The following is a 24,431-nucleotide window of genomic DNA, read 5'->3' on the forward strand; positions in this document are numbered from 1 at the left end:
CGCTCGCTCGATTTTTTTTAGAAATCCGGACGGGAAACATTTGTTTATTTTTACTTGGCCTAAGTGAAAGTGTCCCTGGATCAAATCATCGCGCAAAAAGGGTTCCTGTCTAGGTAATTGGATGATAACTGTCGCGAACAGCCATAACGAAGCACGAAGACAAACAATAACAAATAAACACGAAGACTGTAATAAACAGTAGTGTTGAGCTCGCTGCCATGTTGTCATTTCAAGCCCGCCATTGTATACATTCGGTCGAGAAGGACAAAAAGTCGATCCCCAAAAAGTCGATTAGTAGAAAGTCGATCCGTAGAAAGTCAATCCGTAAAAAGTCGATCCGTAGAAAGTCGATCCGTAAAAAGTCAATCTGTAAAAAGTCGATCCGTAGAAAATCGAAACAAAGAAAAACTTGAACACGATCCAGTAAAATATAAACACGAGCCTGCTAAAGAAATGCGCACCATCACATGGCCCTTCTAGGGCTCCGTAGTCGCTCACTCCGCTCCATTGTGATTTGCTGATCGACTCGATCCAGAAAAGGGCATTTAAGATCATTTTTCCTGCCCTCCCGGTTCCAGTAAAAAAGACAACCAAGCTGATGGTCAGTCCTCTTGCAAGGGGGGGGGGGGGGGGTGCAACGAAGACGCCATGTGATGTTCGCAAAAAGTAATTCATCATAACTAGAAAAATTCATATCACGAGCTACGAGAGTTGTGATGCAACCAAACTAAGGGGCCATGTGACATCACTTCATCAATGCGGTCATCATTACTTAAACGCGAAACCGCGCTATAAAAGAGCGTGCCCAGGTCAGCGACACCTTCAGTTGTCACTTATTCTCAGAGCTGACAAGACCTTGCAGTCGCGCTTCGAATAACAGCCTGTATAAAGAGTGAGATTTTCCTCTGTTCTGCCTGTTCTTTTTTGTTTGAGCAATATCCTTAGGTAGGGACATTCGTACGCGTGTTTTATGCTGTACAACGGCTGTAAGAATATCGTGAGCTCGTAAAAATGGCGGAGAGAAGGTCTGTCTCTTGCTTTCATATCCTCGTATTGGACTTTTTAAAAGAACGCAGGGGCTATATGCCTAATGCGTCCTTATCCCTTTTATAGCGCGGTTTCGTGTTTAAACTACAGGAAAACTAAAATCCTCCCATTGTGTACCTGTTCGTCTTGCTCGTCCTGTGTTTGTTATTTCTAAAATTATTGTAACTATTATTCTAACTATTATTTAAGCTGAACCCGCCTAGATTAGCCTGTTCTATTAGCGGGTGAGCACATAAAAGGAACAATAGTGAATTTATGTACAAAAAAGTTGAAGTTGAAGTTTAAACTGCATTTTTGCGCTACAGCGGACAGTAGAAAGCCCAACTTTAGGGGGACTGGGTGTCTTCAAGAGCTCCACCCCAGGGGGACTGGGTGTCTCCAAAAGCCCAACCCCAGGGGGACTGGGTGTCTTCAAGAGCTCCACCCCAGGGGGACTGGGTGTCTCCAAAAGCCCAACCCCAGGGGGACTGGGTGTCTTCAAGATCTCCACCCCAGGGGGACTGGGTGTCTCCAAAAGCCCAACCCCAGGGGGACTGGGTGTCTCCAAAAGCCCAACCCCAGGGGGACTGGGTGTCTTCAAGAGCTCCACCCCAGAGGGACTGGGTGTCTCCAAAAGCCCAACCCCAGGGGGACTGGGTGTCTCCAAAAGCCCAACCCAAGGGGGACTGGGTGTCTTCAAGAGCTCCAACCCAAAGGGGAATGGGTGTCTCCAAAAGCCCAACCCAAGGTGGACTGGGTGTCTTCAAGAGCTCCACCCCAGGGGGACTGGGTGTCTCCAAGAGTCGCACCCTTGGGGATCTCTCTTCAAATATACTCTTGCTTAGCGCTTTTCTTTTAGAAAACATAAAAAAAGAGCTTCAAGATGCACCAAAGTTGATTACACAAATACGTATCTTATTCCGCTGTACGATGCTGGAATTGCCAGCGCTAGACTCATCATAATCATCGCCGTCATTTCACTAGCTCATGCAATACAATGAAATGGGTGATGTTCACCATTTATTTCCGTACAATGTTCTTAATCTACAATTTTACTGGAATTTCTTAATGCCTAATGTAATAAATAAGCTAACGCTTAATATGTAATATATTTTCAACGTTTGATGTTTTAAAGGACTTAACGCTTAATGTAGTAACACGTTAACCACAAATTAAAAATTTCGATTGAGCTCCAATAAAAGAAAAAAACAGACTGATGGTAAGTCTTGTATAGTCATCTCGTACGTCTAGATGAATTGTGCGGCAGAGTTCAAAATAACTTCATATAAGAAAATTGAATTAGATCCAAATCATTTTCATTCACGAATAAGCATAACCCGTAAAGAGCCGCTTAAGAACTATTAAAATCATTATTATCAGATAAGTAATAACAAGCAAGTTCAAGTGAACGGGGGATAATTGAGCCAAAAGGCCAACAAAAGCAAAAACTAGCTCGACCTAGACAAAAGCTCGCGGTGGGTGCTTATTTACAGGAAGGTGCTTATTCGAATCATTACAGTATTAGATGCTACTTACAAACCACAAACTCCACTCGTTACAACCGATACCGTGGAATACAAAGTTTTACGAAAATTACCTCATGCGAGATTCAAAAATTGACTGACATTGATTGGCACAAATTTGATAACCATGTACCGATGTGCACTGAAGCATTTCCTTTGACATGATTGGATAGGTTACTTCACAAAACTGCAAAAATGTGTCCACGGTAGCGTGCGTCGCACAGTAACGCTTAAAGATGTGGTGTTTAGTTAGGTACATAGTCAGCTGGTCTGATTTTCATTTCAGATCGCTTAAACGAATAATTAAAGCCTTTCCATGTACCCCAGTTTATACCGTTGTTATTTGAAGCCGTTCCCCCTTGGAAATACTTCCCGTTCAGATTGCTATTTATACACGAATTATATCACCACGCACCCGTCCTGAGTACCGCACAATTATCAGGTGGGAAGTTGTCATGTTTCCGGTCCTTTGTGTTGAATGCCATTCCTCGGTGGATAGAGAACGAGTCACCAGCTGCCCCTGTAACCAATAGCAACAAACCACGCCTTTATAGTGATGGACTATCAGATAGGGATGGACTACCAGATAGTGATGGACTATTAGATAGGGATGGACTATTAGATAGGATTGGAATATTAGATAGAGTGGACTATCAGATAGAGTGGACATCAGATAGTGATGGACTACTAGATAGGGATGGACTACCAGATAGGGATGGACTACCAGATAGTGATGGACTATTAGATAGGGATGGACTATCAGATAGAGTGGACTATCAGATAGGGATGGACTATTAGATAGGGATGGACTTTCAGATAGGGATGGAATATTAGATAGGGATGTAATATTATTAGATAGGGATGGACTATTAGATAGGGATGGACTATCAGATAGGGATGGAATATTAGATAGGGATGGACTATTATTAGATAGGGATGGACTATTAGATAGATAGTGATGGACTATTAGATAGGGATAGAATATTTGATAGAGATGGACTATTATGGATAGGGATGGAATATTAGATAGGTATGGACTATTAGCAAAGTGATCGTACACGGCATATCTAGTAGCACCAGCTCAGTCCATCAAGTCAACGCGAACTGTGGTATTAGTCTGATTGGTCAGAAGATGGATCTTGTCCATCACGGTCCATCCGCCGCCATCTGTAGTCTGGTAACAGTACACCTGGATTGAAAACACAATGACCAGAATGGACCCAAAACTATGACACCAACCAGAACAACAAGATATCAAGATAAAAACGTTTTTTTGTGTTTAAGCTACTCTTTTCCTTACCCCGATGGTCTCCCTGTATACAAACCGCTCTTTTCCTTTCTTTGATGGTCTCCCTGTGTACACACCGCCCTGTTCCTTACCCTGATGGTCTCCCTGTGTACACACCGCTCTGTTCCTTACCCTTATGGTCTCCCTATGTATACACCGCTCTGTTCCTTACCCCGATGGTCTCTCTGTGTACACACCTCTCTGTTCCTTACCCTGATGGTCTCCCTGTGCACACACCGCTCTGTTCCTTACCCTGATGGTCTCCCTGTGTACACACCGCTCTGTTCCTTACCCTGATGGTCTCCCTGTGTACACACCGCTCTGTTCCTTACCCTTGTGGTCTTGTGTATACACCGCTCTGTTCCTTACCCCGATGGTCTCCCTGTGTACACACCTCCCTGTTCCTTACCCTGATGGTCTCCCTGTGTATACACTTCTCTGTACTCTTACCCCGATGGTCTCCCTGTGTACACACCTCTCTGTTCCTTGCCCTGATGGTCTCCCTGTGTACACACTTCTCTGTACTCTTACCCCGATGGTCTCCCTGTGTACACACTTCTCTGTCTCCTTACCCTGATGGTCTACCTGTGTATACACCGCGCTGTTCTCTAACCTTGATGGTTTCCCTGTGTAGACTGATTCCTTACCTTGAACGCATCGCCGTCCGGGGATGGCTTCACTGTGTACAAGCCGTTGCTCTTTCCTCCGGCTTTCAGCACATCGAGGCAGTTTCTTGCTGCAGTAAACTAACGTTTATCAGTCCTGATAGTCGGATTTAACGGAAGTGAGCCCTTCTAGCCAAACCCTACCAATGAACATTATAGACAACGCTCGTTAATCGCGCGCTCTGACGCTTCGACGTTATTTGTGCATCTATTAGCGTTATCATGCATTCAATTTACCTTCTTTTTCCGGTTGGTCCTTCTTTATAGGACACCTGTAAAAAAAAATGGAAATCTTTAACACTTATTATATACGACAATCTAAAGCAGGCGCGTACACTAGGGCGTCCCCTTGGTGGCCTAAAAAAGTGGGTCATTTCTTTTTGAGGAATTTTCAAATACTATCCTTTTTACATATGATACCTATGATAGCGCACCCACCCTCCCCCCAAGCCAATCCTCGGTAAGCTCCTAACACACTTGGTGATTTGCTATGACAAAATGGCGGCTGACAAAGACTCTATGATCGATGTAATTAGCAAGTACCAGTCTGGTTTTCGCGCTCTTCATTCAACAGTAACAGCATTCTTGGGGCCACGGTTACTTGGGCGTAAAACGTTGACAAAGCCAAAATTAACGTTTGTCACCAAAACTGTATTTAGGCTGTCTGGAACAAGACAAAAATGTCAAATCTCCATCATCCCAAGCCCGAAATCAATGGTACACCTATTGACAAGGTAACCTGTACTAAATTGCTAGGAGTACTCATTGATAACAATTTAACCAATGGTGTGATCATGTTGACAGAATTACAAAAAAAATCCCGTCCGGAATCGAGGCTATCAAACGTGTTTTCGACGAGCCCGGGTAGGTAAATGTCGTCAGGGTCCTGTCCCTGACTACCTAAGTACACTGTTTTCAACCACGTGTGTGGGTACGATCTTAGGGATGTTTCGAAGAAGTAAGAGGGAACGAATTTCCAACTCAAAAGTTTTATTACGACTACATCTCCCGAAAACTCAACCATCGAACTCTCTCGAAAAACTCTCGCACGTGCGACTCGCATACCAAAAATGTCAATCAAACGTCCGAGGTCACGTCACGCGTAATGCAACATACAATACTCTAGCTCGAACATATCCCCCCTCGTGAACGGGCCCGACTGGTCACGTTAACTACTGAAAACGATACTTTACAGTTTTAGAGGGCCAGTCTTATAACAGGGCGTCGGTAGACCTTCCCCTTGGAAGTCACATCAACAACTCGAACATGTCCATCAGGTCCAGGGTACACCTCTGTCACTCGGCTCGCGGATTGTCCTGGTTGCATCACCGCTTAATGTAACAACTGTCGCATAATGTAACACTAACGCTCAATGTAACAAAAATCGCCGCTTAATGTAACACTAACGCTTAATGTAAAAAAATCGCCGCTTAATGTGGCAGGTGGCAGGTCGTTTCTTGTGCCCTTCCTAACCTTGCCTATCTCGTCGAATAACCACCGTAATAAGTAACTAGAAAGCTTCTATAATAAGGGGGATACCAAGCCAATATACAAGAAGAAAAGAAACAAAGTTTTTGGGGCGCTATTCAGGCGCGTCCCCAGAATTGGCATATGGAAACAGCAAAGTATTAGAAATTTCCTTGATAAGACCTAAACCACTTTTTGACCGCCAAGGGGGGGAGGGGGTGCGCGCGCACCCTGCGTACCTCCCCCTGTGTACGCGTCTGCTATTTATTGTCAAAAATAAGAAATTGTGGTCGAAAGTGCTGACGAATATGTATTCAGTCATGCAGAACGGAAGGAAGCGCAATTTGCCGAAACGCACAAAGGGGAACCGCCACCAATTTCCAAAACGCTGTAGTAACACAAAATTTGTATAATTAGTTGTCACAAATAAATTTCAGTCCAGGTTCAATGGCAGTGAAAATCGAACTAAGGGACTGAGTCCGCGAATCAAGTTGCGAGGTTTAAAGGAGCTGTGTCATACTATTTTTTCTTGGGCCACTGTTCTCAACAACCAGAGGGATGGGAACTGACCTGAAGAATCCTCAATCTCTTGGTTATCTGCTTGAAGTATTGAAAAGAATCAAGTAGTTTTGGTCTTTAGATAGGCTCACAGGAAATTCGACTCAGCACAGCCCCTGATGCTTTCCTTGGGAATAGCGCATGATTGATAATTCCACTGAGCATCAAGCTTCGTCACTGATGGTCGCTTGGCACAGGTCTGCTGACAGTTTGCTTATCAGTATGGATTTGCATGGTTCCTTTTGACGCATAAGGGTTTAACAGTAAAAGTAAACAAGAGATTCCGCAATTACAAACAAGACAAGTTCAGCGCTTAATTCCGCAGAATGTTTTGGCGTAAAGTTGTAAATACTTTACTCAAACAAGTGGTCTAATTATGTAATTTAGTAGAATAAGCGACGAAAAATGGTTTTGTAATTTCATATTGCGGGCTGCACTAAGACTGGTAGAAGCTTTCATATTATGGTTTTCAAATCTCTCATTGTTTTTATTGTTACGAAAGTAGTGATAAGTTTTATCCGTTCTGACAACATAGGAGTTAAACCAGAAGATTTCGAAATATTTAATGAACATTTCAGATGTTGCTTGATTTTTTAAAAGTACCAGGACAATCCTATATCAACTCAACATTTCAAAATAGACGAAAAGCTTTGTTTATTAAAAGGTTTCCGTCCAGGCATGACTGTTGCTAACGAAAGGCAGACTTTTATCGTCGAAAAAAAAAAACACCCTGAATAGGGGTCCCACTGTGACGGTGTTCAATCACTCGATCTCGGGCCGCCCTTGTTTGCATCTCAAATAGTTTACAACAAAAAAATCAAACTGTCTAAAGAAAACACTGCCCCGAGGCAGATAGCTCAAATCGCGTCTTAATAACAGTATTGATTTTATCTACCCATGAAATTGCGTTATGAAAACGATACATACTTCAAAATCGATTAATACCGTACCAAGCACAAGTAGTTGGATTGATTTCCTGGGACTTAGAGCTGTATATGTATAAATTATATTTCATCCCCTATTGGGTGATAGACGTCTTGCAGAAGTGTGAATGTGTTATTCTAAAACCCCATTCTCACCCGGAATATGCTGGATTAGCATCTCAATGAACAATTAACATTGTTATACCACTCACCAAAGAATAACGACTCTATAAACCTCTCAGTATAAAATGAGTTACCATCTTTAGCAATCACGAAAAGTTTGATGTTTTGAGTGTCCCATGGACTTGTCTTACCGGTCATAACCTGTTGAAAAATCCAATAAAAATTCTACAAAGGTATCCAGCGAATGTATTTTGCTCTGTGTTTGTTATCTAAGCCATGCATTCCACCGGACGAAAGTAACCTCAAAGAATCTACCAGCCTATACCGACACGACAAGAGCGCGGCATAGATCTCGAGGGAGTTGACGATACAAAGATCGATCAAAATACATCGGAAATACGGGTTATACTGAGCAGGAAATGATATCATATTCAACTCTCAAAACTTTATTGTTCGTGTTAGAGAATTTTTGCTCTAGAGCTCGATTGTTAAAGTTCAGAGAAATAATCGCTTTACATCCTTTTTCTAATGATTTCTGAACAAAACAATGAACTGTGAGACAGATATTGATATTTACAACGAGTTTTAAAAATACATCTTCAGATAAAGCTCTATCACAAAAGGCGAGAACTATTATTCCAGTGTATAGCAAAAAATGAGTTAGAAATTCTGATCTGTGAACTGACCAAAGCTAGAAAATTACAATGTGCCCGAGAAACTGACGTTTGGTGAATATACCCGCGAATCAAACGAGAAAATATTCTGAAGCCAGTTCAGTGCTATTGACACCAGGACAGTTTAATGGTATCCCTAGTTGAAGTCAGTTTTAACTTTGAAAACTACTTTACCGTGCTCGCTAAATTGAGCAGCTTGTATAAATTTCTGAAGCTCTAACAATGTCAATAACGTCTTTCTCTAGACGGAGGTCTCCGAATTTAACTTGAGCACAAACTTATTGTTCTCAAAATCAAACTCGTCCTCATCAACAACGAAGTGTGGAATGTTGTTTACTGTAACCACCAAGGATAATACCTCGGTCTTTAGTTGGAAAACGGTAGAGTTCGAGAGTCCAGAGGTAACTTGCTCCTCGCACACAAGACTCCACGACTGCGGGCCAACGCTTGCACCGGTGTATTCAATGCAGGGTTGGTCGTTCAAATAGCGTTCCAAAAACGCTTTTGGTGACATGTCGAACGTTAGACAATGAGCCAAGTGTTTCAAGATGGCATCCATGTTATGCCGGTGGTGCTGTTTCACCGTTCGGAGGTATTTCTGCAAGGGTCGGGCGAAAGATGGGAACAAAGATTGAGCCGTTTCTTCGGGATCCATTGGAACAGATGGGCCCCTTTCAAGTTGGACCCTCTTGATGTGACCAAACGCTTCTTCACATGTGGCAACTAAGCGAGCTTTTCGACGCTTTAATTTTCTCTCGAACTCTGCTTCCTCGTAAAATCGGTCGTTGCGACCAGGATTCCGCCTGCCCTGTGAGCTAGCGGTGATTATGGCACGGGTACGGGGGTTTACTTTGCTGTTGTCTTGGAGTTTTCCATCGATGTCGTAGAATTTTAGCGTGGAGAACTGCTTTGCGCTTGAGCGCGCAGGAACCGACATCATGTAAGGGTTATACTCAGGAAAATCCTTGTAGTATTGCTCGAGTACGTAAATAGCTGCTCTTTGAATAGATAAGAGTCCCACATTGTAAAACTTATTAACTCCGTCCGTGCTTCGAATTACTTTGAGAGTAAACATTGGTTCGCTTTGTCGGAGCCACAACACGATAACGGAGAGATAGTGAAGGAATAATAAAGAATCTACTAAAGTTACGGCGAACTTTAGAATCTCTCCAAAGTCCTGTCCTCTCTTCGCGATAATCCGTAAGCCATAGAAGAGCCAATAGCACACGAGGACTAGGAAGGCAAGAACTAAAACTCCTACTCTCAGGACGAACACTCGGGGCATTGTCACACGCGATTTGCGAAAGTATAAAGCCCATATTCCAACGACTAGAATAAGCTCTTTCACAGCCAGACTCAAAAACAAACCGTCACACTCTATTCCGCACATTGGGGGCTTCCATAATACCACAGGAATAACCAGAAAAAGGATAGGCGAAGCTAAAGCAATGAGGCTGATGATAGCGGCCGGGATCAGTTTGAAATGGCGGCATACACCAAATGCCAGTCCTTTCTTCTCGTCACCGATTTCGCTGAGGTCGCCCTCACTAAGTGTGACTATCGAAGTAGCAGTTTCTGTAATAGTCGTAGCCGTTTCTCCCCAGTTATCGTCTTGTGGGATAACTTGGACTTCGATGACTCCTTCATCTAACTCCTGGCTACCCGTATCGCGGTCTCGTCGATCAGAGCGGTCTCTGTGATTTGAGTACGAAGGGTCTCGGTCTTTGGTACGATATTGCGGCATGGTAGAGCGCTAAACTTGTTACAATCACAGCAAGCTTGGCTCTAAATAAATCTGTGTACTTCTGTTACAAAACCAAAACGCTCTTGCCTGTCAAAACGGCACTCTATAAAGAGATTTCGGACGGCACTTCAGCAAACCGCATCGCCGTTGGTTTGCAGTGAGAAATGTATTCACGTCTGCAAACTCGCCTGTCTATTGAAAAGGTGACAAGCACACTTCAATGGCTTCCCAACGCGGCATTTGATTGGCTGTCTCTAATTTATTAACATTCTTTAGCATAATTAGTTCCGATATCATAGAGATTCTTGATCACGTGATCGGTAAAGCCAATTCTTGAGGCAATCGAACGCAGGATCATTTTAATAACCGAATATATATTATCTTTGCACACGCGATCTGAGTTTAAAAGCTGAAAGAAAATTGAATCAAGGAATGTGAAGGGAATTTTGAATGGGATTTTCAGGACTTTCTGCTCGATTTTCTTTTTCTCTATGCTAAAGTTAAGATGATAATAGTAATAGGAGTTTTGTTTCTCTTTAAAGAAAAGAAGAAAACTGCAAAAAATGGTTTTATCAAAACCCCGCATGTTCCCATTCGGAGAAAATTAATACTGATTAAACCTTTGATCTCGCGTACCCAAAGTTATCTGATTTTTGCTATCAAATTCAACAACGGAATGTTGCGTTTTCTTTTTACTGCTCCGCCCTTTCCAAAAACCGACAGATGTATGCTTTCTCATCTTCGTTTATCAAATGAGTTTAATCCTTCAAAAAACTTATAACCGTAATTGCCGTAAAGTAGAGGTCAGATTTATCTTGAAGGCAAACGTTGTTATGTCAGGCTGCGCGCTTTCTTGTCAGAGTCGTGTCAACAAAACGGCATAATTTGTTAGTGGCGCTGCCGTGACCGCGCGGTTAAGCGAGACGTTAACGAAAACAACTTCTCAAGGAGAACTTTTCATAATAGGGTCAGTCGGGAGAGGGATATTAGCTAGGGGTGTAAGGGATACTGGCTATATACTCTTCGTAGGTCTTCAAAACCCCGCATGTCTTTGAGCCGAGCGGATATGTCATTTTGTGTACAAAGTTTTACTGTACTTGTCGAGTAACAGAGCAAGCGGTCATAGTTTTAATTCGTAGTTCAATGTGTCTTACAAGTCCCTTATCAGGACAAAATCTAGTGGTTTGCGTGGTCTTTCATAACTTAATTAACCCTTATTTTGAAATTGCTTTATATTTGTTCTATATGCCTTGGAGGAGTAAAAGAATGTTTTTTTTTACCAGCAGATACCCCCACTTCCCTTCAACACGGAGGATAAATGTAAAAATCTAGGATTCCAGACACGCTAAAAATCAAACCTCACAGCTTTAGGGAGTAACTACTGGATGTGTTCTACAACTCGTCTACTGTGGGCCCCCTGTGTAGCTCCAATCGTGCTCGCCCCACGCCGTTGTCAAATACCAAGATGGCGGTGTTCCGTCGAGACCCTTGTGGAGTCGCCTGTATTGTCTTTACGTACCTCTGTGTAATTTACGCCGATTATTGCATTGTGGAGCACGTTATCATCCCCACACTTTCTGACAGGTAACCCATGCAGTGTTTTTTGAATGAATACAGGTTGTTATTATTAACTTTCTTGAAAGTTTTAAATAAGCTTAACAGGTCTTCGCATGATTTAGTCTGAATTCCCGATCTTCCCTTTTTCAAGCCAGCTTATATTTACTAAAAAATAGCTTTGAATTTTATTTTTTTTACATGTATGATTCACTAGAATTTGCGTATTACTCCACAAATAAAACTCTGGAGTCTTTGCGTAGCGGTGCAAATTTTAATTTCCTTCATCTGAGATTAGATCCCTCGATCATCTGGTCTTTGCTCTCTCGTTTTACTTATATATCATCGTATTGTTATTTACCTATCCAATGCTTTTAGTTAGAGTAGACTGTGTGAATCGTTTTGAAATTTGTCTATTTAATTTTTTAATAGAGTTTTCTAAAAACATATAATTCAACCGTAATAGACTAGATGGTGGTTTTGTTTATACTTCAGTTTTATCATCTCCACCTTTAAATTAATTATTAATTTCTTACGCCGTTTGTCAGTAATTAGGCCTTTTAGCAACAAATTATTATAAATGAATTATTCAGTATCTGCTGCCTGCTAAGACAACAATGTTTACATATCAAATAAAACACAAAAAATAGCTAAAAAAGCTTCATTGAGGATGAGCACAATGAGGATGGGTGACAATTTTTTACTAAGATAATCTCTTTGGATGCCTTAATTTAGTATATACAGAAAATAATGTAATTCTTTTAAATCAGTGTAAACCTGTCCTTTGCATGATAGGGCTATTTCTTGGAAGGGAAGAGACACATAAGTATCTTTCATCCTGAAATAGTGTTCGAATTGGGTCAAATGCAGTCTTCCATTAGCTGACTTGCACTTTTTGAGTGGCAAACTATTGCACCCCCTCAGGGTTCTTATGGCAAAATAGCAAAACAAAAAGCAACTTGTTTAGTGCTTATGTATCAACCAGAAAGTTTTCATGTCAGAAATGACTTATTTCCATTGAAAGATTTTATCTTTTCATCCCACTCCCACCATTTCAGGGGTTTATTTTGGCTTGTATCTGTCACATAAAATGTCAAGTGTCTCCCTTACTCTATACATATTAGCAAACATGAATTATAACAACAATGGCACCTATTTGTTAGATTTCTACACATGCCAAAAAGTTATATTGTAGTTCATGCTGTAATCTTGCATATATACTTTTCATAGTCACTTTGCCGTAATAAATCTAAATACTTTTTATAGCCTAGTGCCACCTTGGATGCTGATGCTCAGGGATCTGATGGATATTTATAGCTGAATAGTGCACTCTGTGTGTTTCAGCTTATGGGGGACCCTCCATGTGATCATATTCAATGTGCTTGCTCTTCTTCTACTTATCTCACATTCACGAGCATCATATTCGGATCCTGGTGAGTATGCTAGATATGTAGCCTACCAAACACGTAGCCTACCAGACATGTAGCCTACCAGACATGTAGCCTACCAGACATGTAGCCTACCAGATATGTAGCCTACCAGATATGTAGCCTACCAGATATATAGCCTACCAGATATGTAGCCTACCAGATATGTAGCCTACCAGATATGTAGCCTACCAGATATGTAGCCTACCAGATATGTAGCCTACCAGATATGTAGCCTACCAGATATGTAGCCTACCAGATATATAGCCTACCAGATATATAGCCAACTAGATATGTAGCCTACCAGATATGTAGCCTACCAGATGTGTAGCCTACAAGACGTGTAGCCTACAAGACATGTAGCCTACCAGACGTGTAGCCTACCAGACTTGTAGCCTACCAGACTTGTAGCCTACCAGATATGTAGCCTACCAGATATGTAGCCTACCAGATATGTAGCCTACCAGAAATGTAGCCTACCAGAAATGTAGCCTACCAGAAATGTAGCCTACCAGATATGTAGCCTACCAGAAATGTAGCCTACCAGATATGTAGCCTACCAGATGTAGCCTACCATATATGTGGCCTGTTGTTTGAGTAATTCATGTCCAGTGTAAACCCTAACAGATATGTGGCATGTTGTTTAAGCAATTCCTGTCCATTGTAAACCCTAACAGATATGTGGCATGTTGTTTAAGCAATTCCTGTCCATTGTAAACCCTACCAGATATGTGGCATGTTGTTTAAGCAATTCCTGTCCATTGTAAACCCTACCAGATATGTGGCATGTTGTTTAAGCAATTCCTGTCCATTGTAAACCCTAACAGATATGTGGCATGTTGTTTGAGCAATTCCTGTCCATTGTAAACCCTAACAGATATGTGGCATGTTGTTTGAGCAATTCCTGTCCATTGTAAACCCTACCAGATATGTGGCATGTTGTTTGAGCAATTCCTGTCCATTGTAAACCCTAACAGATATGTGGCATGTTGTTTGAGCAATTCCTGTCCATTGTAAACCCTAACAGATGTGTGGCCTGTTGTTTAAGCAATTCCTGTCCATTGTAAACCCTAACAGATATGTGGCATGTTGTTTGAGCAATTCCTGTCCATTGTAAACCCTAACAGATATGTGGCATGTTGTTTGAGCAATTCCTGTCCATTGTAAACCCTACCAGATATGTGGCATGTTGTTTGAGCAATTCCTGTCCATTGTAAACCCTAACAGATATGTGGCATGTTGTTTGAGCAATTCCTGTCCATTGTAAACCCTACCAGATATGTGGCATGTTGTTTGAGCAATTCCTGTCCATTGTAAACCCTAACAGATATGTGGCATGTTGTTTGAGCAATTCCTGTCCATTGTAAACCCTAACAGATATGTGGCATGTTGTTTGAGCAATTCCTGTCCATTGTAAACCCTAACAGATGTGTGGCCTGTTGTTTAAGCAATTCCTGTCCATTGTAAACCCTAACAGATATGTGGCATGTTGTTTGAGCAATTCCTGTCCATTGTAAACCCTAACAGATATGTGGCATGTTGTTTGAGCAATTCCTGTCCATTGTAAACCCTACCAGATATGTGGCATGTTGTTTGAGCAATTCCTGTCCATTGTAAACCCTAACAGATATGTGGCATGTTGTTTGAGCAATTCCTGTCCATTGTAAACCCTAACAGATATGTGGCATGTTGTTTGAGCAATTCCTGTCCATTGTAAACCCTAACAGATGTGTGGCCTGTTGTTTGAGCAATTCCTGTCCATTGTAAACCCTTACAGATGTGTGGCCTGTTGTTTGAGTAATTCCTGCCCATTGTAAACCCTAACAGATATGTGGCATGTTGTTTAAGCAATTCCTGTCCATTGTAAACCCTAACAGATATGTGGCATGTTGTTTAAGCAATTCCTGTCCATTGTAAACCCTGCCAGATATGTGGCATGTTGTTTAAGCAATTCCTGTCCATTGTAAACCCTACCAGATATGTGGCATGTTGTTTAAGCAATTCCTGTCCATTGTAAACCCTAACAGATATGTGGCATGTTGTTTACGTAATTCCTGTCCATTGTAAACCCTACCAGATATGTGGCATGTTGCTTGAGCAATTCCTGTCCATTGTAAACCCTAACAGATATGTGGCATGTTGCTTGAGCAATTCCTGTCCATTGTAAACCCTAACAGATATGTGGCCTGTTGTTTGAGCAATTCCTGTCCATTGTAAACCCTAACAGATATGTGGCATGTTGTTTGAGCAATTCCTGTCCATTGTAAACCCTACCAGATATGTGGCATGTTGCTTGAGCAATTCCTGTCCATTGTAAACCCTAACAGATATGTGGCCTGTTGTTTGAGCAATTCCTTTCCAGTGTAAACCCTAACAGATATGTGGCATGTTGTTTAAGCAATTCCTGTCCATTGTAAACCCTAACAGATATGTGGCATGTTGCTTGAGCAATTCCTGTCCATTGTAAACCCTACCAGATATGTGGCATGTTGTTTAAGCAATTCCTGTCCATTGTAAACCCTAACAGATATGTGGCATGTTGTTTAAGCAATTCCTGTCGATTGTAAACCCTACCAGATATGTGGCATGTTGCTTGAGCAATTCCTGTCCATTGTAAACCCTAACAGATATGTGGCCTGTTGTTTGAGCAATTCCTTTCCAGTGTAAACCCTAACAGATATGTGGCATGTTGTTTAAGCAATTCCTGTCCATTGTAAACCCTACCAGATATGTGGCATGTTGTTTGAGCAATTCCTGTCCATTGTAAACCCTACCAGATATGTGGCATGTTGCTTGAGCAATTCCTGTCCATTGTAAACCCTAACAGATATGTGGCCTGTTGTTTGAGCAATTCCTTTCCAGTGTAAACCCTAACAGATATGTGGCATGTTGTTTGAGCAATTCCTGTCCATTGTAAACCCTAACAGATATGTGGCATGTTGTTTGAGCAATTCCTGTCCATTGTAAACCCTACCAGATATGTGGCATGTTGCTTGAGCAATTCCTGTCCATTGTAAACCCTAACAGATATGTGGCCTGTTGTTTGAGCAATTCCTTTCCAGTGTAAACCCTAACAGATATGTGGCATGTTGTTTAAGCAATTCCTGTCCATTGTAAACCCTAACAGATATGTGGCATGTTGCTTGAGCAATTCCTGTCCATTGTAAACCCTACCAGATATGTGGCATGTTGTTTAAGCAATTCCTGTCCATTGTAAACCCTAACAGATATGTGGCATGTTGTTTAAGCAATTCCTGTCGATTGTAAACCCTACCAGATATGTGGCATGTTGCTTGAGCAATTCCTGTCCATTGTAAACCCTAACAGATATGTGGCCTGTTGTTTGAGCAATTCCTTTCCAGTGTAAACCCTAACAGATATGTGGCATGTTGTTTAAGCAATTCCTGTCCATTGTAAACCCTACCAGATATGTGGCATGTTGTTTGAGCAATTCCTGTCCATTGTAAACCCTACCAGATATGTGGCATGTTGCTTGAGCAATTCCTGTCCATTGTAAACCCTAACAGATATGTGGCCTGTTGTTTGAGCAATTCCTTTCCAGTGTAAACCCTAACAGATATGTGGCATGTTGTTTGAGCAATTCCTGTCCATTGTAAACCCTAACAGATATGTGGCATGTTGTTTGAGCAATTCCTGTCCATTGTAAACCCTACCAGATATGTGGCATGTTGTTTGAGCAATTCCTGTCCATTGTAAACCCTAACAGATATGTGGCATGTTGTTTGAGCAATTCCTGTCCATTGTAAACCCTAACAGATATGTGGCATGTTGTTTGAGCAATTCCTGTCCATTGTAAACCCTAACAGATGTGTGGCCTGTTGTTTAAGCAATTCCTGTCCATTGTAAACCCTAACAGATATGTGGCATGTTGTTTGAGCAATTCCTGTCCATTGTAAACCCTAACAGATATGTGGCATGTTGTTTGAGCAATTCCTGTCCATTGTAAACCCTACCAGATATGTGGCATGTTGTTTGAGCAATTCCTGTCCATTGTAAACCCTAACAGATATGTGGCATGTTGTTTGAGCAATTCCTGTCCATTGTAAACCCTACCAGATATGTGGCATGTTGTTTGAGCAATTCCTGTCCATTGTAAACCCTAACAGATATGTGGCATGTTGTTTGAGCAATTCCTGTCCATTGTAAACCCTAACAGATATGTGGCATGTTGTTTGAGCAATTCCTGTCCATTGTAAACCCTAACAGATATGTGGCATGTTGTTTGAGCAATTCCTGTCCATTGTAAACCCTAACAGATATGTGGCATGTTGTTTGAGCAATTCCTGTCCATTGTAAACCCTACCAGATATGTGGCATGTTGTTTGAGCAATTCCTGTCCATTGTAAACCCTAACAGATATGTGGCATGTTGTTTGAGCAATTCCTGTCCATTGTAAACCCTACCAGATATGTGGCATGTTGTTTGAGCAATTCCTGTCCATTGTAAACCCTACCAGATATGTGGCCTGTTGTTTGAGCAATTCCTTTCCAGTGTAAACCCTAACAGATATGTGGCATGTTGTTTGAGCAATTCCTGTCCATTGTAAACCCTAACAGATATGTGGCATGTTGTTTGAGCAATTCCTGTCCATTGTAAACCCTACCAGATATGTGGCATGTTGTTTGAGCAATTCCTGTCCATTGTAAACCCTACCAGATATGTGGCCTGTTGTTTAAGCAATTCCTGTCCATTGTAAACCCTACCAGATATGTGGCATGTTGTTTGAGCAATTCCTGTCCATTGTAAACCCTACCAGATATGTGGCCTGTTGTTTAAGCAATTCCTGTCCATTGTAAACCCTACCAGATATGTGGCATGTTGTTCAAGCAATACGGATCTCATTCCTTCTCATTTATGTAAGATTTAACTAAATAAGATCGACGTAGTTGTAGAGGACGTTTTTTATGTGGCATGGAAAAACATCAACATCTTGAATTGTCGGAAGCCCCGCTAAAGATGTCGTCAAGCCATCTAAAAAAATAGAAGCACATTAACAAATTGCAGTGTATTTTTTCTTTTCTTTTATCATACACCATTTTGCTTTTGGTTTAAAATACAATTCACTAGGCTCATAGATAAATGACTAGCAATGTCTTCCTCCATAACAATGTGTTATGCCAAGAAATTAGCAAGTTGTTCTATGTGCTTGCAGTGACGTCCTGTGCGTGTTGGTGGCACGCTCTGCGAATTTGCCGTATCTACTTACCAGCGTGCATCGCAAACACAGTTCTTACCGTGTCCAAAAAAGACTCTGCGTGCGTTGACACATAAAGTAATAGGATTAGGCTTAGGCATGCTGAACTGTGCAAATTACACCCTAATACAAGCCATGGCACGGTCCGGCGGCGTGCATGTAACACAATTGGGTACCAACATTGAGTACTTAGCCGTAAACCCTACCAGATATGTGGCCTGTTGTTTGAGTTATTCATGTCCAGTGTAAACCCTAACAGATGTGTGGCCTGTTGTTTGATTAATTCCTGTCCAGTGTAAACCTGACCAGATATGTGGCCTGTTGTTTGATTAATTCCTGTCCAGTGTTAATCCTACCAGATATGTGACCTGTTGTTCGAGTAATTCTTGTCCAGTGTAAACCCTACCAGATATGTGGCATGTTGTTTGAGTAATTCCTGTCCATTGTAAACCCTACCAGATATGTGGCATATTGTTTGAGTTATTCATGTCCAGTGTAAACCCTAACAGATGTGTGGCATGTTGTTTGAGCAATTCCTGTCCAGTGTAAACCTGACCAGATATGTGGCCTGTTGTTTGATTAATTCCTGTCCAGTGTTAATCCTACCAGATATGTGACCTGTTGTTTGAGTAATTCATGTCCAGTGTAAACCCTACCAGATATGTGGCATGTTGTTTGAGTAATTCCTGTCCAGTGTAAACCTGACCAGATATGTAGCCTGTTGTTTGAGTAATTTATGTCCTGCGAAACCCTAACAGATATGTAGCCTGTTGTTTGAGCAATTCCAGTCCAGTGTAAACCTTACCAGATATGTAGCCTGTTGTTTGAGTAATTCCTCAAGCTAAAAAATGGTAAAAAAGATAGCATTTGAACATTGTGAAGTAAATTATTTAACAATAAGTTAGACATGAATGCGATGTACAGGCCCAGAATTTCATAAAGAGTGTGTGGTTTTGAGGGCAGCGGACATAAGTTTGAGACTTAATATGTTATTTTATACCAAACAAATAGACTTTACTTGTATTTTTTACCCAGTCCAACCCCCTCTGTGTGTCCCAGTTGTGGGGAAAGGGGGTGCGCCCTGTCTGGTTGTCACTAAGCACTTTCTGTTACCTGATTCCAATCTTTTCTGACAACAAGTGTGTGTGGTTTTTTTTTCAGGTGTTGTTCCTCTACCTACTACTAGTCTAGATTTCTCAGAAATTAACAAAGCCCATAGTGAAAAACCACAGGTTGGTATAAACAGTTTTATTCAGATCTATAAAAAAATGTATGCTGCAAATGTGGTGTCCAGTATCCCATCTTATCAGAACAAACAACACATTCTTATGTCCCATTCCGTGTCCTGGGCATCAGGCTTTGCTTCAGCATCATTCCGGAAAAGGGGTAATTTACGTAAGTGGACAGGGGTGATCATCCTATCTTTTAGGGTATAAAATTCTACCAACTGCTATCCCTTAATTGGTGTTAAAAGATTTTTATGATTCTGCTATCCTTTAAAGGTTCTCACTCTAATGGTTTCCCAAAGCCCCCCAAACTTTTTACAGGAAATCAACAGAGTGCTTTTATTAAGTATTAAAATATGTTGGTGACTAACAGTAGCGGTATCCTTTAGGGTTAAAATAGATTTCACTGCAATCAATCAACTCTGTTTGATTATATGAGCTGTTCAATAGCAGTTTATTTTACATTTTGTAGAGCAACACTGAGTGGACAGCCTGTACAAGATGTGAAGCCTATCGGCCACCAAGGGCGCATCACTGCAGGCTAGTAATAAACCCTGGAAGGATACTTAAGGACCCGAATTTCCGAAATACCACGTTTTTTACATCTACAATATTGTTGACTTCCGATTCTATGTGTACCCGAAAATGCCCACTTTTTCAAAATCATTTCTACATCATTCAAGGATCTCATAGTACAGAATGAAATTTGCAATGAGACAATACCTAGTCAGCAAAAATTTCACACCCACACATACACATATAAGGTCTTATATACCCCCAAAAAATCATGAGAGAAATTTTAAACCCCTAAAATAAAAGCTAAAAACTACATTCTCAAAACACCCCTTCTGTCATAAATTATTATATTAATTCATTAATAATGGCATAAAGTTATTTTCTATGAGATGAAAAAAACATTGATACTGAGCTGTTTATGCTGTTTTTTTTTTATTATAGGATCTGTGGAAGGTGTATAAAGAAAATGGATCATCATTGTCCATGGTAATTTCTTTTATGAAATGGCACATTACCAGTGAAGAAAAAGAAATGACAATTATCTGCTTATATTTCACTGATCTGATTAAAATGTCCTGTGGTTATATCTTTTTAACTCATTTTGTTGAGTACCCTGAATGTGTACTTACTTGTTCCGGTGAACTCTCATACTTTCCAATACTAAACTGCTTTCTGATATCTGTCATTCAAACTTTTAGGCCAGCTTCACCACTCTTATCAATTCTACAAATTTGACTTGCTTGTTTCTTATGCAGGATAAATAATTGTGTTGGAGAAAATAATCAGAAGTATTTTGTTCTATTTTTATTTTATACAGGTAAGCTGACAACAAATACCATTCTTTATTTCACTAGAAATAAGTTGAGTGAAAAAACTTAAGTGGCCAGGATTACACTGTATTACCTAAAAAAAATCTTTGTGAATTAGTCCTTGGTTAGGCTTTATTTCCAGTTTCAAAATTTTGAAACCGGTTACACACAGGCTGAGTCCACGGTTCAACAAACGTTTTCCTGTTAAGTACCATTTTTTCGTGGATGTATGGATTGTGGGTGATCCTAAATAGAATATTGGCTTTGCACAAACAGTTCTTAATCAACTTTAACAAAAGATCTTTTGGTAAAGCCCAAAATCTTGTAAAAACATGTAAAAACAACTTGTAAAAACATGGTGGTAGCATGTACCTGGTAAAGGCTGTCAGCTATAGACCAAAAGAATTAGCACTCACTCACTAACCGGGTTCCCTGTGCTTGGGATAGCTGATGATGACTGGGGTCTGGTAGGAGTTCCTGTGACGTCACCAACTTTTACCAACCACAGGAATCCTGATCAGTATTCCCTTTAAGAATTCCTTGGATAATAAGGCTGGTTCCAAATTTCTGTGAAAAAACACCTTGAAGTAGAGATAGCTCGGAACTTGAAATAATATATACGGTGAAAATCACCAAGAAAAAGTCTGCAAAAACATCTTAACCGTGTCTTGGTTTTGTGTACTTGACTCTAGGGGTCCTCTCCGTTTATGCCGTTATACTGACTGCAGTCTCCTGGACACACAAATGTTTGGGGTGTAGTAAAGAATACGACCAGCGAACTAGATAGTAAGTAAACCATAGTTAACTCCCACAATTTTCGAAATGTTGTATGATTTAAGAATAAAAAAATAAGTGTCACGAAAGTAAACATTAAATGGAGCTTTAGTTATTCACATTATTAGCTATGAAAACAGAGAAGGGGTTATCCAAGGTATGTGATGACAAGAATCGTGATTTCAATACTTGGAACACAACATCTGGTCTGCATACCATATCAATAAATACTAAATGCTAAAGAATAGTTGAAGATGAATTCCTCTATGGTTACAGGACAGACAAAAGTCACATAAATAACAAATTCCATGCACATACAAGCGAGAATCTCCGGGAGCTTAGAATAAAAAAGGCAAAAAAAAGGAGAATTCTTCTGGTTTTTCTGATAATTGAGAACAGCTCACCCTAAACGGAGGATTGCGCTGTATTTATGCGTCCTTAGTGCCTATGTCCAGCGGGCACAGTTGAATTCCAAACTGGATTATTGTGCTCAGGTTAGCCACTCGCCTGCTCAACTTAGGAAGTTTTCCAAAATTTGGTGATCGTATGGAGAAAGTTGTTGTTTTGCCCCTATCGAAATCTGTACTGAAATATCACACCTGCAGAATTTCCCTCAGAGCCTCTGCCACCCACCATGTTGTCATCCTAGCAAAGTACCAAGTGTGAGAAAGCATCCATTTTGTCACCCTAGCAAAGTACCAAGTGCGAATCTCGGCTAATTTGGGAAAGCTGTGGTTATATTTCGCAGATTGAATTCGGTTAATAAAGCATTAGATTGTGTAGCTCCAGAAAATATCCACCCCCCCCCCCCCATTGAGGGGATAGGAAATTTCGGGGGGGGGGGGTTCAAATGCCCAGGAATTTCCAGAGGGGGTTTGGTGTAAAATGCCCTAATTACTGTATTTATTTTTTTCCAGGGGGCTGGAAATTCCAGAGGGTGGGGGTAAGTCATACCTCCGGCCACTCAATAAGGGGGGGAATGGATATTTTCTGGAACTACACATTTTATTTTTAGTTGGTTAGATTGAGATCTCTTCTCAAAATCTAGCTTCCAATATTGGTCGAAACAATAGCAGAGGTGTGGCTGCCAAGATCTCTTTGCTCTGTGTTTGGGAATCATGTTAAAAATTCCTATAATTACGGAAATAATATTGTTCATTTTTTCAGTATTTATACCATAATCCTGATGGTCGAGTCCTGTCTGTTTGGGCTGTTCGTCTTGGCCATGATGTGTGATCAGGTATATACCTTAAAGGAGGTTTGACATTCCGACCCCTCTCTACAGCGAGTACCGTAAATGCTCATTTTAGTGCCCAGATTGCTTCTAATCCTCTGTACAGCAAGTACCGTAAATGCTTATTTTAGTGCTCAGATTGCTTCCAATCCTCTGTACAGCAAGTACCGTAAATGCTTATTTTAGTGCTCAGATTGCTTCCAATCCTCTGTACAGCAAATACCGTAAATGCTTATTTTAGTGCTCAGATTGCTTCCAATCCTCTGTACAGCGAGTACCGTAAATGCTTATTTTAGTGCTCAGATTGCTTCCAATCCTCTGTACAGCAAGTACCGTAAATGCTTATTTTAGTGCTCAGATTGCTTCCAATCCTCTGTACAGCAAGTACCGTAAATGCTTATTTTAGTGCTCAGATTGCTTCCAATCCTCTGTACAGCAAGTACCGTAAATGCTTATTTTAGTGCTCAGATTGCTTCCAATCCTCTGTACAGCAAATACCGTAAATGCTTATTTTAGTGCTCAGATTGCTTCCAATCCTCTGTACAGCGAGTACCGTAAATGCTTATTTTAGTGCTCAGATTGCTTCCAATCCTCTGTACAGTAAGTACCGTAAATGCTTATTTTAGTGCCCAGATTGCTTCCAATCCTCTGTACAGCAAGTACCGTAAATGCTTATTTTAGTGCTCAGATTGCTTCCAATCCTCTGTACAGCAAGTACCGTAAATGCTTATTTTAGTGCTCAGATTGCTTCCAATTCTCTCTACGGCAAGTACCGTAAATGCTTATTTTAGTGCCCAGATTGCTTCCAATCCTCTGTACAGCAAGTACCGTAAATGCTTATTTTAGTGCCCAGATTGCTTCCAATTCTCTCTACAGCAAGTACCGTAAATGCTTATTTTAGTGCTCAGATTGCTTCCAATCCTCTGTACAGCAAGTACCGTAAATGCTTATTTTAGTGCTCAGATTGCTTCCAATCCTCTGTACAGCAAGTACCGTAAATGCTCATTTTAGTGCTCAGATTGCTTCCAATCCTCTGTACAGCAAGTACCGTAAATTCTTATTTTAGTGCTCAGATTGCTTCCAATCCTCTCTACAGCAAGTACCGTAAATGCTTATTTTAGTGCCCAGATTGCTTCCAATCCTCTGTACAGCAAGTACCGTAAATGCTTATTTTAGTGCCCAGATTGCTTCCAATCCTCTGTACAGCAAGTACCGTAAATGCTTATTTTAGTGCTCAGATTGCTTCCAATCCTCTCTACAGCAAGTACCGTAAATGCTTATTTCAGTGCTCAGATTGCTTCCAATCCTCTGTACAGCAAGTACCGTAAATGCTTATTTTAGTGCTCAGATTGCTTCCAATCCTCTGTACAGCGAGTACCGTAAATGCTTATTTTAGTGCTCAGATTGCTTCCAATCCTCTGTACAGCAAGTACCGTAAATGCTTATTTTAGTGCTCAGATTGCTTCCAATCCTCTGTACAGCAAGTACCGTAAATGCTTATTTTAGTGCTCAGATTGCTTCCAATCCTCTGTACAGCAAGTACCGTAAATGCTTATTTTAGTGCTCAGATTGCTTCCAATCCTCTGTACAGCAAGTACCGTAAATGCTTATTTTAGTGCTCAGCCTGCTTCAAATAATCGCCTTCCCCAGAGGCACGAAATTTTGAAGATTGGAGCCCCTCCCAA

General features: G+C 40.9%; 3 protein-coding genes across 3 annotated transcripts; 2 read left to right on the forward strand and 1 right to left on the reverse strand.

The window, feature by feature from the left end:
- The first annotated feature begins 1,011 nt into the window (after nucleotides 1-1,011).
- Nucleotides 1,012-1,871, forward strand: LOC125572201 (S-antigen protein-like). The gene is made up of 2 exons (XM_048732361.1): nucleotides 1,012-1,050; nucleotides 1,353-1,871. The coding sequence occupies exons 1-2, from the start codon at nucleotides 1,012-1,014 to the stop codon at nucleotides 1,869-1,871; spliced, it is 558 nt and encodes a 185-aa protein (XP_048588318.1).
- A 6,132-nt stretch (nucleotides 1,872-8,003) lies between these two features.
- Nucleotides 8,004-10,185, reverse strand: LOC5509946 (vang-like protein 2). Its single transcript, XM_001630370.3, has one exon. The coding sequence runs from the start codon at nucleotides 9,989-9,991 to the stop codon at nucleotides 8,489-8,491; it is 1,503 nt and encodes a 500-aa protein (XP_001630420.2). The 5' UTR covers nucleotides 9,992-10,185; the 3' UTR covers nucleotides 8,004-8,488.
- Nucleotides 10,186-11,368: 1,183 nt separating this feature from the next.
- On the forward strand, nucleotides 11,369-20,419 carry LOC5509948 (palmitoyltransferase ZDHHC3). The gene is made up of 5 exons (XM_048732438.1): nucleotides 11,369-11,575; nucleotides 12,890-12,978; nucleotides 19,349-19,419; nucleotides 19,886-19,953; nucleotides 20,371-20,419. The coding sequence occupies exons 1-5, from the start codon at nucleotides 11,457-11,459 to the stop codon at nucleotides 20,417-20,419; spliced, it is 396 nt and encodes a 131-aa protein (XP_048588395.1). The 5' UTR covers nucleotides 11,369-11,456.
- Nucleotides 20,420-24,431: the final 4,012 nt, after the last annotated feature.

Source organism: Nematostella vectensis, chromosome 9 (genome assembly GCF_932526225.1).
Source record: "Nematostella vectensis chromosome 9, jaNemVect1.1, whole genome shotgun sequence".
NCBI lineage: Eukaryota > Metazoa > Cnidaria > Anthozoa > Actiniaria > Edwardsiidae > Nematostella > Nematostella vectensis.

Bases quoted from the DNA above. Each gene is read 5' to 3' on its own strand.
- LOC125572201 (XM_048732361.1), top strand. From the start codon at position 1,012: ATGGCGGAGAGAAGGTCTGTCTCTTGCTTTCATATCCTC. The intron at 1,051-1,352 runs GTATTGGACTTT...TTTGCGCTACAG, and splicing joins TCTCTTGCTTTCATATCCTC to CGGACAGTAGAAAGCCCAAC.
- LOC5509946 (XM_001630370.3), bottom strand. From the start codon at position 9,991: ATGCCGCAATATCGTACCAAAGACCGAGACCCTTCGTACTCAAATCAC.
- LOC5509948 (XM_048732438.1), top strand. From the start codon at position 11,457: ATGGCGGTGTTCCGTCGAGACCCTTGTGGAGTCGCCTGTATTGTCTTT. The intron at 11,576-12,889 runs GTAACCCATGCA...TGTGTGTTTCAG, and splicing joins ATCCCCACACTTTCTGACAG to CTTATGGGGGACCCTCCATG. The intron at 12,979-19,348 runs GTGAGTATGCTA...TTTTTTTTTCAG, and splicing joins AGCATCATATTCGGATCCTG to GTGTTGTTCCTCTACCTACT.